At 39.3% G+C, this 13,930-nt stretch overlaps 1 protein-coding gene across 3 annotated transcripts; it reads left to right on the top strand.

Annotated features, from left to right (window-relative positions):
• The first annotated feature begins 2,638 nt into the window (after positions 1–2,638).
• Positions 2,639–11,724, top strand: znf395b (zinc finger protein 395b). 3 transcript variants are annotated; one of them, XM_024291439.2, is made up of 10 exons: positions 2,639–2,957; positions 5,245–5,404; positions 5,687–5,799; positions 5,880–5,992; positions 6,196–6,395; positions 6,472–6,572; positions 8,246–8,543; positions 9,694–9,789; positions 9,872–9,978; positions 10,937–11,724. In XM_024291439.2, the coding sequence occupies exons 2-10, from the start codon at positions 5,279–5,281 to the stop codon at positions 11,046–11,048; spliced, it is 1,266 nt and encodes a 421-aa protein (XP_024147207.1). In that variant the 5' UTR covers positions 2,639–2,957; positions 5,245–5,278; the 3' UTR covers positions 11,049–11,724. The 3 variants fall into 3 exon arrangements, with proteins under 3 accessions (XP_024147207.1, XP_024147205.1, XP_024147206.1); XM_024291437.2 differs by having other exon boundaries at positions 2,642–2,957; positions 5,663–5,799; XM_024291438.2 differs by having other exon boundaries at positions 2,643–2,957; positions 5,663–5,799; positions 8,249–8,543.
• The last annotated feature ends 2,206 nt before the right edge of the window (positions 11,725–13,930 follow it).

The following is a 13,930-nucleotide window of genomic DNA, read 5'->3' on the forward strand; positions in this document are numbered from 1 at the left end:
GAGATTAAGGGAGTTTTTCAATAAATAAACATTTACAGAGGTATAAATACCCAATATGTCGAGGAGAGATTTGTGTATCAGTGCCCAAATAAATATTGAACCAATTCAATTTCCATCACAAGCTTACCAAACTGATCTAAATTCAGCTTTAAAGCAATCAATAGACTGTAAAAATTATTTCAATTTTCAATTTAAAACCAATTTGGACTGGTCATTGTCAGTGACTGTGAACGAGAACTGGACTGAGTGACTCCTCCCCCCTCATGTTTCAAACAGGAAGTACCTGCTGGATCCAAGAAGACATAAACTCCTATTGAGAATTAAACAGCTATTAGTCAGTCATTTTATTTGTCCGAATAATCATTCTTGTTATATCTTTTTTTAAAGTTATCCAAGGTAATAAATTACCAATCAGATGCATCAGTAAAAATATGTGGTCCCACGTTGAACAATTGAATTGTTTGAATGACATATTTTTATGTGGTGTGCTTTCAAGAGAAAGGGGTGTGGCCTTCCAACAAGCTCACTTCTTTATTGGTAAAAATGGTTGCCATAAAAACATCGATTCAGACCGAGTCAGAACAAAGACTGCTTACTGACACTGTCTGGCTCCAACATGGCGTCGTCTGTCTCGGGAAAAAATGGGGACTAAACTGACTTCATTTTGTTGGAGTCGGAAGGAAACCATTTTCTATGAATGACATCACACTCACTCAGTCCAGTTCTCTTATACAGTCAATAATTATTCAATTTCTGTAAGTAAATGACTTAAATGAAACAAAAGTTGACATTTCAGTTTGTAAAAACAAATCAAAAAAGAACAAAAGAAGATTCTGTTGTTTCCCTTTAGCAAAAATGTCAGAAAGTGGTTTAACCCTATAGTTTCTAAACTCACTGGTGAGTTAGCTAATCACATTGGCTGTTTACAATGTCATAGGAATGACACCAACCCCCAAATTTAAACATGAACGTTTCAGAAAGATTTTAGCTATGACATTTTTTGGCTTCAAACAAAACCAACAAGAGTTGTAATAAAATTGTGACTCTGAAAAATTATCGACATTTTTTGGTTCACTGTTTTGACTTTGCTTGTGGATGTATACATTTTTATTTTGTCTCAACATATTTGAAAATTGATCTTTGTGATTTTTGCAGTAAAAAAAAAAAAATGATATTTTCTACTCGGAATTGAGTTTTTGGACAGTTTCAAGCTAATTGTGGAATGATTGTGTCATATAATGAAAAATGCATTTTCAAAAAAGTGTTGTACTGTAATTGATCCCAAGCTTTGCCACAAAAAAAAACTTATAAATTTAAATGAAAGCAAATGATATTGAAAAAAGCTCAGAAAGGTCCCAGACTTCCAAATTAAAGGAAATTAATTCACAATTTCTAATAAAATTGATTTAAATCATTTTTAAATTATATCAAGATAATCAGATTATTTTTGAGATTATAAACCAACTTTAGCATTTTTGATGACTTGATGACTGTCATTGCTGTTCAGTCTGCTAATATCTTATCAGAGCATACCATGACTTGTATGCAGTTTTGATTTGCAGTAGCCTAAACTATATAATCTGGTCAACATTTATAATCCTAGTCTAGCCAGGGCCCTGGCCAGCGCTCCATCACCGTTTTACAGCATCGTCGGTGAAGCCAACGTGAGAATAGAAGGAATTCTGTCTGGTTGAGGAATCAGATTGGGTCTATAGGCCTGGATTACTCTCTCCTACTTTGTTGGTGCTCAGACCCTGAAATCCCTGCTGACTGGAGGTCTGGTGGAGAGGGTGCAGACAGCCGACACTAATCCGGTCTCTCCAACAGAAACAAACACACAGGCTTCATAACACACGTCTGCTGGATGCACTTTTGTGCAACCAGGAGGGTTTAAATGTTAAATGGAACAGTGGTGTTGGGTTGTGATTTGAATTTGCATTTGCAAAAATATATTTATGTATAATTTGATCAGTTTTACTGCAGGAAGAGGCCTCACTTCTGCAGAAATAGCTGTTTACTAGGGGTGTAATTATTCACTTTAACTACAATTAGATTCATGGTTGACAATATGATTAGTCGATTTTGGTTCATTGTTATCAGTCTGATTCACTGACCTAAAATCAACCTTTAGCTAAAAATAAATAAATAAATCAGACATAAATACCTGAGTACAGGGTGCAGGTGACATTTTCCAAATTTCTTGTATTTCTTGCAAGATAATCAAATGTAAATTAAATATGTGCACAAACAAGTAAACAAATGACAAATCCATTCACATTTTAGTTTAGTTCTGTTGTTTTTCCACATAGCAATAAGATATGAAACATTATTAGAGTATTATGGTCACATGACTGAAAAATTAAGTCTTTCCACACATTGGACTGCAATGATGGTCATTTTTTTGCAGTGAAATATGTGCCTAAATCCAAGTGGTATGTTCCAATATATCGATATAATTGATTTATTTTGAAATGTTTTTTTTGTTTCGTTGATATAGGCCAGTTCGATTAGCAGATAGCCTCAGACAGATCGATTTGGTTGGATTAAATCGATAAATCGTGCAAACGTGCGCAAATTTTCCATTGTGTAGTCCACGCCGGATGTTGATGTCATTGTAAACACATCAGCGAGGCGGATTTGCGCCTGCTTTAGACCGACAGACCGACCGACAGGCAGACAGGCGGGCAGATGATGCTGCTGCTGCTGTTCTTGTAACCCCTCACCTAGATCATCCTTTTGTGCGCGGCGCGCTGCAGGCTCATATCTCTGCGCTCTGCCCAGCTGTCACCCCCGGCATTGGTCCGCCGTGCGCAGACACGTAGCCGCGTCGTCGACCAACCCCCCTTTTTTTTCTTCCTCCGGCAGATTTGGAGAACCGGCGAGCGGCGGGACAGCCAGCGACGACCGGCGGCTGCAATACTGACCGCCCCGGTAGCACGGAGCCCTCCTCAGCCAGAGTAAGTCCAACGCAAATCTGGCTTTTATTTGCATTTATGGCGGCAAATCAAAAAAATAAAAGCAGTTTTCTTTGCTGCTGTGTGGGCAGGGGGAGGGGGTGTTGCTCCTGATCGCTATCTGCGTTGCCGGGTGGAGATGAGTGAGAGACCACCGGGTGATTAAACCCACTTTTTAAATATTTTAAAAGCTAAAAGTAAAACAATATAAACAATAGAAACGATAAAAATCGCGCTACTTCTCATTGAAAACATTTGGATCTGTCGACGGGCCGGAGCCTTTATGCTAGTATTTTGGCGCTTTTAATTTGAAAAGCTTTCCGATTTAACCTAAATTACCCCTTTTCTCGATTTTTTATAAAATATCACATTTTTGTGGTTATATTTTGAAACGCGGATACAGAATGCAATTATTTTCTCGAATGCGTAATTAGAACGCATTTCGTTTGCATTTTAACCCTTATTGTGGGCTTTTTTGTCGTTACTTTGTGCAAGAAATCGAGTTATTTTAGGACGTTTCCCCCCCTGTCCAGCTCGTGCCCTCACGGCGAAACTCGTGTCCTAACACGTTGCTGGAAGGGGGTGTGTATGTGGCAGAAGAGAGGACAGCCAATCAGCGTCGGAGTTCCACCCACACTGTGGCGCTTGTTTACTACGAATACTCGACGCTGATTGGTTGAAAGCTGGGGGAAAGTCTGGCTTTGTGCTGCATTCGGAGGCGCACAAAATGTGGGAGAGTAAAAAGATTTCTCCCCCTCCATAATGGCTGGAGGGGTATTGGTGGAGGGAAATGGAGTAAAAGCATTTAAAAAGGAAACAAATATAATTACCGGTGTTTAAACTTGTTGTTCATTTTTCAAGACGATAAAGGATTTACCAAAAAAATGTCGAACATAATCCCATTGAACATGCCATGTTTGCATTGATATTTGTTCTTTTCAAAGAGCTCACTTGTTTTATTTTGTACTGAAACATTTAATAAGTATTCTGTGTGCACAAATTAGCATTTTGTGGCCACAAAAACATTTTATATCTATTTTGTGCACAAAATTAGCTTCCTGTGTGCACAAATTAGCCTTTTGTGGGCAGGAATTAGCATCTGTGCACACAAATTAGTTTTTTGTGGATACAAATTAGCATTTTATGGCTGAAAATTAGTATTTTGTTGCTATAAATTAGTGGTGGGAACGGATTATGCTAAAATACTAAATGTGTGCAAAAATGATCATTTGTGGACATAAAATGCTTATTGTTGCATACAAAATACTAATTAGTTGCCACAAATAAATAATTTGAGGGAACAAGTTATAATTTTTTAACACCCAAGGCTCTGTAATTTTGTAAATATGTACAGTAATATTTCTAATTTCTTTCAAATGTTTTTAAAATTTTATTATTTAAAATTCCTTTTATGAAAACACCACACAAACACAACGCAATGTCATGTTCTTTCAATACATTTAGCTCACAAAAACTTCTCAAAATGCATTGCAAAGGTAAGAAAAGTATTTACATTCTACCTTTTCACTTAGAATTTTTTATATATATATATAAATAATGGCCTTAACCAGAGCTAGTTTACTTCAAATTATCAATCAAACTACATCAGAAATGTGCCAAAACTGTATTTCTAACATTTTTTTAAGATTAAATATTTAACATTTAACAATAATGCTCTAACTATATTAAATTTTTAAAGATATGTCAAAAGTAAAGTTATATTGCGTCATATTTATGTAAAAGTGAATAAAACCCCATAAATGATTAACCTTTCAAGTGTTTATTCAGGATCGTTGTAGTGTTTGACGAATTCAGCATTGCCCCCGTTTTACCTCTGTGTGACTCGGCTCACTGTAGCCAAACGTCAGATTATGTCTGTGGAATGTCTGTCACATGCTCTATCAGAGACAGAAAACAAAACTACATTAAGCTTCGCTTCAGACGCTATCTGAGTCTGTGGTTTCTTCTTTTTTTCTGCGGTCATTTTCAAATCTCTGGTGGTTTTCTTCTTCTGTGCCTAATAAAGGCTGATAGAATGAATGTTTTCCAGCTCTGTTGCAAAAGTCAGATTTTCTTGTATTTGTTGTATTTTCATTTTAGAATTTCTGGTTGTGCAGAATTTGAAAGAAAATTCCTCTATAAAGGGTTTGTGGAAACATTTTACAAAAATGTTACCTCCTGCAAACAGCTGAGTTTAAAAGGGGAATTCCACTGACTTGCTTGCTGCTGTAAGTTGCCAGGATACCAAAATTAAAAATGCAATCTAATGTGTTTCTGTGTGCCTCTGCAGAGGAGTGTGATCCTTCACAGCGTGCAGCAGCATCATGGCAGCTATGGGACCAGAGGACAGAGCTGGAGCAGAGCCAGCCGGGACGGCTGCCTGTCCGTTTGGCCGACACGTTTCTGCAGCAACACACGCCAGTGAAGGACCAGACGGGCAGAAGAGCCTGGTGAGAAAGCTGTAGCCTGAAACTCTACTACAGTCGCCGGCCGGACAGTGGCTGCAAAATATGTTTGTAAACACAATTTTGGGCATAAATCGACAGCTATGGACACACAGGGCATGTTATGCGCTTTTAAGAACGTGCTAAGCTTCAAGGTTTTGTGGCGAGTAAAAAATTAGAAATGCTGCAAAATTTGCTGAAAAGCTTTGATTTTGGTTGTAGTCCTAAACTACAGACTTACTAGACTTTTGCCTCTCTCTGAAGGTGCTAACCCAAAGATGTGTCCAGGCGGAGAGCTTCCATCGCAAGAGCAAAGCAACAGGCCAGGCTGCTCCCTTTCACAGTGCTGGATCTTCTGTACTCTTTGGCGGCGTGGGAGGAACGGCAGAAGTTCAGAACAGGTGAGAGACGCCGCGGGAAGCAGCTTGGCGTCAGATGTGTCCAAACCAAAGCTGAAGGGGTTTGTTTCTTCTCCGTCCAGCTTCCGGAGTCCGGAGTCGGTAGAGATGGACGAGATCATGGCAGCCATGGTTCTAACCAGTTTGTCCTGCAGCCCCGTGATCCAGAGCCCTCCACAAACAGATCCTGGACCAGGTCTGACATTTTCCTTTGTTTTAAAATCCTTCATCTGTTGTTTTTCTATTTTTGTCTTCTGACTGTTTTAGAAAAAATCCCACAGACACCAGTTTAGTTGCTTAAAGACAGTGTAGCCCAAATTATTGTACATCAATTTAAAAAGGCAGTTTTTTTTTTTGCTGGAAAGGAGGCTTCTCACACATTCGGTCTGTCTCCTCCAGCTGGCTCGTCCTCGTCAGTGGATATGGAAAGCGCTGGCGGTGAACTGTCGGACAGCGGCAGCAGCGGCTACTGGAGCTGGGACCACGGCAACGGGAGTCCGGCGCCGTCACCGTCCGTCACCGAGATGGACAGCAGCCCGGACGAAGGTCTACAGTTGGAGCTGGAGCAGGCGGAGGAGCACACGGCCAAGAGGGCGAAGGTAGGCGGATACTCGTTTGTCTCTCCTGACAATGACGCGTCGTTAGTCTCACTCTGTTGTCCTCCTTCTGCTGCAGAACTCCTTTAGAAGTGTGTATAAGTGTCTGTGGCCCAGCTGTGGAAAAGTGCTCACGTCTTCCGTCGGAATAAAAAGGCACATCCGTGTGATGCATCTGGGGTGAGCTGATCTCAGTTTTCATCAGCTGTTTTAGTAAAAGCAGATGTTTTGCGGAAACTGGACAGACTATACTGGGGATAATTGATTTCAGATTATGAAAATATAATTCTTTCCCCTGAACTCTTTTTGACAAAAGAACCATTATCTGTATATGAGAACTGGACTGAGCGACTGTGATGTCACCCGTAGAAAATGACCTACTTCCAGCTCCAACCAAATGAAGTCAAATCAGTCACCATTTACTCATGATACAAATGGCGCCATGTCGGTGCCAGACGACAGGAAGCGGCGACTAGTCCGAGTCGCACTGAGTCAACATTTCTAAGGTAACCATTCTCACCAAATCAGGGGTGAGTTTGTTGGAAGTCCACACCTCCACCCCTTGAAACTGCATAGTCAAAGTGAATGTGTGAATCAGAGGATAAGCAGAAAGGTGAACGATTTTCTGCACTTTATGGTGCATTATAAGGCGTACTGTCAATGAACGGTCTATTTTCGAATGTAAGGAGCGCCAAACAAAAAGATGCATTAAGGGAGACAAAAGAGTCAGAGATAAGTCCGTTAATATCAGTTCATTAAATGTGTTCACAGTAACTCCACAACTTTTTCGTTACATGCTAAATATTAGCCTTGTTAGCGTATTTACAACACGAGTAACTCCCAACCTTGTTTGCAACACATAAAAAACTACTTTTTTTCACTAAAACAAACGGTAATGTGAGTATGCTAACTCCTAGCTTTGTTAGTAACATGTAAAAAACTGATTATTGTTGAAAAAAACGTTACTATAAAAGCTCCTTACCTTTTTACAACGTCCGAGACCACTGCTGATACAGATACTTTCTAATACTACAGATACTTTCTGTTTGGAATGCAGGGGGGAGGAGTCACTCAGTCCAGTTCTCATTTACAGAGAAGTACAAACCTTTACATTAAAAGAAAACACAAAAACAAAACTGTTTCTTAGTTTCGACTCTCTCCATGAGAATATTTTTTGTACTTGTTGGTTATATTTTTAACAGTTTGTGTGATTTTATGTGTGTTTTTGTCTAATATTTACATCAATTTATTATTGCATACTTTTAGTCAGACAGTCGTCGTCCTATTTAGCTGTTTTGTGTCTTTTATAAACCTAAATGTAAAGGTTTCAAAGCTTTTTGGTATATGTTTCTTATTAGTTTATCCAAAATGCTTTAGGTTTTATCTTAACAATTTACTGCTTAATTTTTAAAGTTTTATTATTTTACATTTTTGTATTTATTTATACCTTATCATTTGTTTCATTACTGATTAACTTAATTTTAGAGGTGATTTGACATAGTTTAAAGTGATGAATTCCTGTCAGAACCAAAGCAAAAATACATTTTCAGGATGTGTTACTGTCCACAACAAAATGAGAACTGGTTTTCATGTCATGCAAGTTTAATTTGGGGCTAAAAACTGCTCTAATGAGGCCTTGTTTGGATCAGCTTCATGTGCCGGTCTCAGATGTTTGTGTCTGACCATGAACTGGTCTAAACGGGAGGAGAAACCTGATGGTTTATCGCTTTTTTGAGCAAAACGGCATTAAAAAACCAAGAGGGAATAAAATTTTCAGGTTATGGAAGAACTCTGGCTCGGTGGGGAGGAGGTGAAGTAAACTGTTCTGCGCTCTGTCTCGGCCTCAAACTCAGCAGTGGGTCAGACCAGTCCCAGAGGGAAGAGGACTTCTACTACACAAAGATCTGCTGTGAGACGTTGGAGGCCGGCTCCGCTCCACCTCCTGCCCAGCAGGCTCTGGGCCAGCCCTTCTCATCCGCTCATCTCAGCTGGGCCCCTTGTGGTTCTCCTCCAAGCTCAGACCTCCAGATGCCCCCGACTCCCCGGCCAAGGTCCAACTCCAGCTCTGGACCTGGACCGAGCAGGCCCAGTCCGCTCAGCCAGTCGGCCCCCAGCAGCTTCTGGCAGATCCACTCTGAGCATCTATATCAGGTGGGTACTTCAGTCCAATAACTCATTTTATGAGGATTAAACACAAAAAATCAACATCATTAAAACAAAAACATATTTTTACTTACTTTTACTAACTATTTTTGAATTAAGATGAACAAATTAGAAGGATTTGGCTTTTTTCTTTCTAAAACAAAAGCAGAAACGAGTCAATCTGGACCAGAATGACTAAGGTGACGCTCCGTTTAGGACACTAGCGTCTTTGTGCCGGAGCTGGAGTCTCGTCTTACACGGCCGCGGTGCTGTTTCAGATGTCCTCCTTACCCCGCGCCCCCGAGCAGACAGCCCCTCTAAAGAGCCGATGAGCTGCAGTGTTGTTTATGCATCATAAAGCAGCACATTTCACTGGTGACCTGCATTTACCCCGAGCTGCAGAGCCTGTAAATGGATGCTTTGTGACAGCGAGAGAGCAAGCTGTCTGCCTGCCCGCTCTGCCGAGGAGACTAGACGGAGCAGGCTGCTGGAGGGGGAAAAAACACACATCAGCTCTTTTATTTTGAAAGGATTTCACCTGCAAACATCAGTTTTGAAAGGCATTACGAGTTTCCTCACAGATGTTTAGTTGAGCTGGAGCGTGCATGGAGAAACTCTGAGGAGAGGAGTTAACTGACTTTCCTCCTCCTACCCGTCTGGCATGTGGGACAGGATGTGAGCAGGTCTGGTTTGGAGAGCTGAACGAAACACCAGGGGGAGAAATAGACCAAGAAATGTAAAAGTTTGGCAATTTAGCTGTTTGTTCACATTTTTAAACTAGTTTTGAATAAAAAATAGATCTTTAGTTGTTAAAATTTGCCTTTTTATAATCTGTTCTTCCTTAATTTGTGTTTAAATTTTCATCAAAAGAGGCAAACTGCATGACACTACCACCACCGTGTTTGACAACAGTGAACATAAAAAAACCTCTTTAAAAAAGCAGTGGGATTGCTGGTAGGTCCCCAAAATATTGTTTCCCCCCTCAAATATTGGTTTAAATTTAAACTAAATAAATTAAAATACTTTTTAAAAAGCCAGATTTATGTTTATTTAATGTCAAATCTGTTTTCTTTAATTTAAATGGTTATTTTAGTTTAAGTTGAAGTGCTTAAATATGTCTCACATGCTCAATATAAAAGTTGTTTCATGTCTTCTCCAGGCTTGCAGTCCAGTCCAGGTATCCGGGGCTCCCAGAAGCCCTTGCAGCCAAGCTTGGACCCCCTCCACATCTGTCTCCGGCCACAGTAGCACTCAGGTAGGACCTTTGCTTGACTGAAGCTCCTCCTCCCAGAGTGTTTTTTTTGTTTCCAAACGTCACTGGGTGTCTGTGCCCACAGATGGTGAAGCCTCGCTGTCGGTCTGTCAGCGTTGGGGAGCAGTGGCTCCAGCAGAACCGGCTGCAGCCCATCAGCGCGTCGCCCTCCCGCACGCACTGCACCTTCAGGTATCCAGACTCAGTTTGTTGTCGACAGTATAAAAGTCTTCCTAGTAGTCTTTTAATTGTGATTATTGCTGTTTTTAGCCTAATTTTTTTTCAAAGTGTCCTTTCCTAGGACATAGTTCATCAGAAATTTCCTCCTGTTATCACAGAGCATCCTCCCTGTTGCTGAGAGCTCTTTGTTCCTGCAAGCTTACAGCTCCCCAACATAACATTAACTGTGCAAAAATAAAATGTTTTGAGCCAGACATCAGCTCAGAACGTGCTAAAAAGTCAGCAAAAATCTTTGTATCACCTCAAATCACCAAAATCTATTGAATTCTTCATCATTGGTGACACTTTGGAACAATTCGGACAAGACTGAGCTACACTTCCTCTATGCAGCAATTATTGATACACACACCTACAGTGCCCTCTAGTGGTTGTTGCGATTTACTTTTTGGAACATCACATATAAAGCTACATTCATACTGCCCTCTGCAACGTCCATGCACCACGTCTAAGGAACATGTGTCACTACGCAAGTTTATATGACCACTTCCAGGCTTTACGATGAAAATGAGCGGCCATTGAATACATGTTGCAAGTTACAAATTACAGTCAATCATGTTAAACTCTGACCAATCAGGAGCTCGGATTTGGGGGTGAGGTGCGAATGGCGTCCCTTTTAATGGAAGAGCCAACTATTGATTGATCATGAAGGAGAAATTAATAATTGTGGTTTTGTGTCGGGGTGGCGGACATCATTTTTTTTGTCTGCTCCTGATTCACAAAAATTTGAATAAATAAATACTCAGAAATGTAATTTTAAGCTTAATTATCCTTGTATATGTCTTCCATAATCAGAAAATGCGACAAGAACATGTAAAAAGAACATGTAAAAAAAACATCAAAAACACGGTTTTCATCAGAATAGGTCTTTAATAAGTTTTTTCTATTTAGATTTTATGTTTTTTTTCTCCAGGAAAGGTCGTGGTGAGGCCAAGAAATGCCGCAAGGTGTACGGCGTGGAGCGTAAGGACCAGTGGTGCACGGCCTGCCGCTGGAAAAAGGCGTGCCAGCGCTTCCCGGACTAAACCACTTCAGGGAAGGAGAGACAGTCGGATGAAACAGAGACTTTTATCAGAAAGAGAATATAAAGGAGGCCAGGAAAACAAGCTCTTCTTATTGTGTGTGTGGTCATTTTGATTTTTTATTTTTCTCCTCCCTGGTTTATTTTTGGGTCCTAAAAGGAATGCAAATAGACTTTTGTGTATCTTTGTAACTTGATCCTGAAAACCTGAAGTCTGCGATGGTGCTGTCCGACTGCCTTTGACCATGTGATTTGTTAAGCCGCCTCCTACTTTATCCAAAGGTTATCCTTCTGCCCCCGTAGCTCCACTGTACTAGACTGAGTTGTTTCCTCTTATTCCAATCTTCCAGTGTTTACACAGTGGTTATGATGTGCATTATATTGTGCGCTTTGAGTTAAGTACGAGTATTTTATACCCTTTTTTTTTAATCGTCTTTGTTTATACTTTTATGTTTTTTGGCACTTTGTTGTTATACTAACTCACAAGAATAAGCTAAATTTGGTTTGACTCAACCAAGTTCCTTCCATGAGACTGATTCCCTTCCCGCCCGTGTTTTAGCAAACAACCAAATGGATTTTTTTCTGTGAAAGCTGTGCGATGAGCATAATGGGAAGGAGTTTGTATTAGAGGAAATATATTGTTCAAACACAATAAAATAAAAAAGGCACTGACAATTTCAGATGCTGCTTTTTTTCTCGTTTCTTCTGCAAGACAGTGCAAGAGAGGAGTAGCAAACTATTTTATTACAGGTTTTTTATACATGTATTTTATAGAGGTAAACAGGAAAACGTCAAAATATGTGGCGGGAAACAAACACAACATCTGCGTTTTTGTGTGGAGTTTGACAGAGAAACACATGCACGCTTTCCACACTCATCCGCACGTTCATAAACACAAACTATATTAACTTTTAATCCAAAACTAGTAAATACTTGAACACTATTAAGAGGCAAAACAATGAGTTGCACTTTTTTTTATCCATTAGAAATGAGCAGATCGCCCCGAGCCTCTCCCGTTCAGTGGTGCATTACGATGATGGATTTGAAGCCGTTAGACCTATTTTCATATTTTATGGTACAAGATTAATGAGCCAGAGCCTTAGCTTCTTCCGTTTTAGAGCAAAATTCTTTCCTTAGGTCTCCTAAATATAAAAATACAAGTTCTGTGTGTGTCCTTTATTTTAAATCTAGTAGCTTACTACTTAATATTCTCCTTTATAATGCATTCACATTGCCAACAAGTAAGTCTGAGATGTTTGTTTAATAATTTGCCTTTAGTAAATGGAAATTTTTAATAGTAGATTTTCAAATTTCATCTAATTATTTGGAATTTTTGCAGCATTTTATTTAATTTAAAAATATTAGCATTGCTAATCCTATTTCTTTACAAATGTGTTTTCATACCGCATTAGGCAGATCATGAGAAATTCCAATCAGCTGCAGTTCTACTCATCGAACAGCAGAGGGCGGTGTTGCTCCGCCTTTTGAGGCGTTCTGGCTTCATGCCAACCTGCTGCTCAATCTCCACGAAACTCATCAGCCGCAAGGTTTGCGTGACAAACTTAAAACACCAGATTTCGAGCACAAACGAGGATAAAGAAGCATGTTTTTCGGGGAGTCCAGAAAAGCAATTTTATCTCCATTGTATTTAGTAAATTAAAGCTTTTAAGCAGAAAATTGGATTCCTGAAGCAATAATGAAGAGTTTGTGCATCAGCAGCCCCACTGTCCGAACATGTTTACACCTTATTGAACCATCTCACAGACATAACTCTGCTCCACTGCCAATTTAATTACTTGTTTCCACTTTGACTCGAAGAGAAACTCAAGTTAGGTTAAAGAAGTGCAATTACATGAATAAATTAAGTGAGATTTCAGAGCCTTGGACGTAACAAAAATAATTGATTCCTTAAATTAACAATATATAAGCACAGTATAGTATTTTGTGCACATTTATTGGCATCTTGTACTCTCAAATCAGTATTTTATGGGCACAAACTAGTACTTTGTGGCCACAAATTAGTATTTTAGTAGTTACAGTAGCAAGAATTGATAGTAAAATAGTAATTTGAGCACACAAAATACTAAATTGAGCAAGCAAAAGACTAATTTGTGCACAAAAAAATGCTAATTTGTGTGTACAAGACTAATTTGTGCTCACGAAAACGGATTAGCTCAAATGCTTTGAGCACATAAAATGCTAATTTCTGTGTACAAAACTGTCATTTAAGTGTTCAAAAACTAATTTGTGTGGACAAAATGCTAATTTGTGCGCACAAGATGCTAACCTGTCCTCAAAGAATACGATTTTCTGCACATAAGATCCTCATTTGTGCACACAAAATACTAATCTGCGTTCACGAAATTCGAATTTGCGCTCACAAAATCAATTTGTACTTAACAAAACACGACCTTATACCGACAAAATGCTCATTTGTGCATCCAAAATGCTATTTTCTGCACACAAATGCTAACTTGTGTTCACAAAATACTACTTTGTGAACACAGAATGTTAAGCTGTGCCCACAAAATACTGTTTTTTTGCTTACAAAATGCTAGATTGTGCCTACATAAGACAAATTTTCCCTCACAAAATACGTATTTGTGCACACAAAAATGTATGTGCACAGATACTAATTTGTGACCACAAAATGCAAGTAAAATGCCAATTAGTGCACATACAATACATATTTCTTTGCATAAAATACTGATTTGTGGTGTATGTCATTTGTGCAGAAAATGCAAGTTTGTGGCCACAGATTCCCAATAATTTGAGTTAATAACTTTTTTTCTTGTTTTTGAATGTCATGTCCAGGGCTCCATAGATTATAAATCTGTGCACTTGGGCATTCCCGTCCATCCATCCCTCAAAGTGGAAAAACACTCA

This window comes from Oryzias melastigma, linkage group LG24 (genome assembly GCF_002922805.2).
Source record: "Oryzias melastigma strain HK-1 linkage group LG24, ASM292280v2, whole genome shotgun sequence".
Lineage (NCBI taxonomy): Eukaryota > Metazoa > Chordata > Actinopteri > Beloniformes > Adrianichthyidae > Oryzias > Oryzias melastigma.

What these genes read in the sequence shown, in the direction of transcription:
- znf395b (XM_024291437.2), top strand. Translation starts at nt 5,279, where the DNA reads ATGGCAGCTATGGGACCAGAGGACAGAGCTGGAGCAGAGCCAGCCGGG. An exon ending in ACGGCAGAAGTTCAGAACAG is followed by an intron (nt 5,800 to 5,879) that starts GTGAGAGACGCC and finishes TTCTCCGTCCAG; the next exon opens with CTTCCGGAGTCCGGAGTCGG. An exon ending in ACTCTGAGCATCTATATCAG is followed by an intron (nt 8,544 to 9,693) that starts GTGGGTACTTCA and finishes TGTCTTCTCCAG; the next exon opens with GCTTGCAGTCCAGTCCAGGT.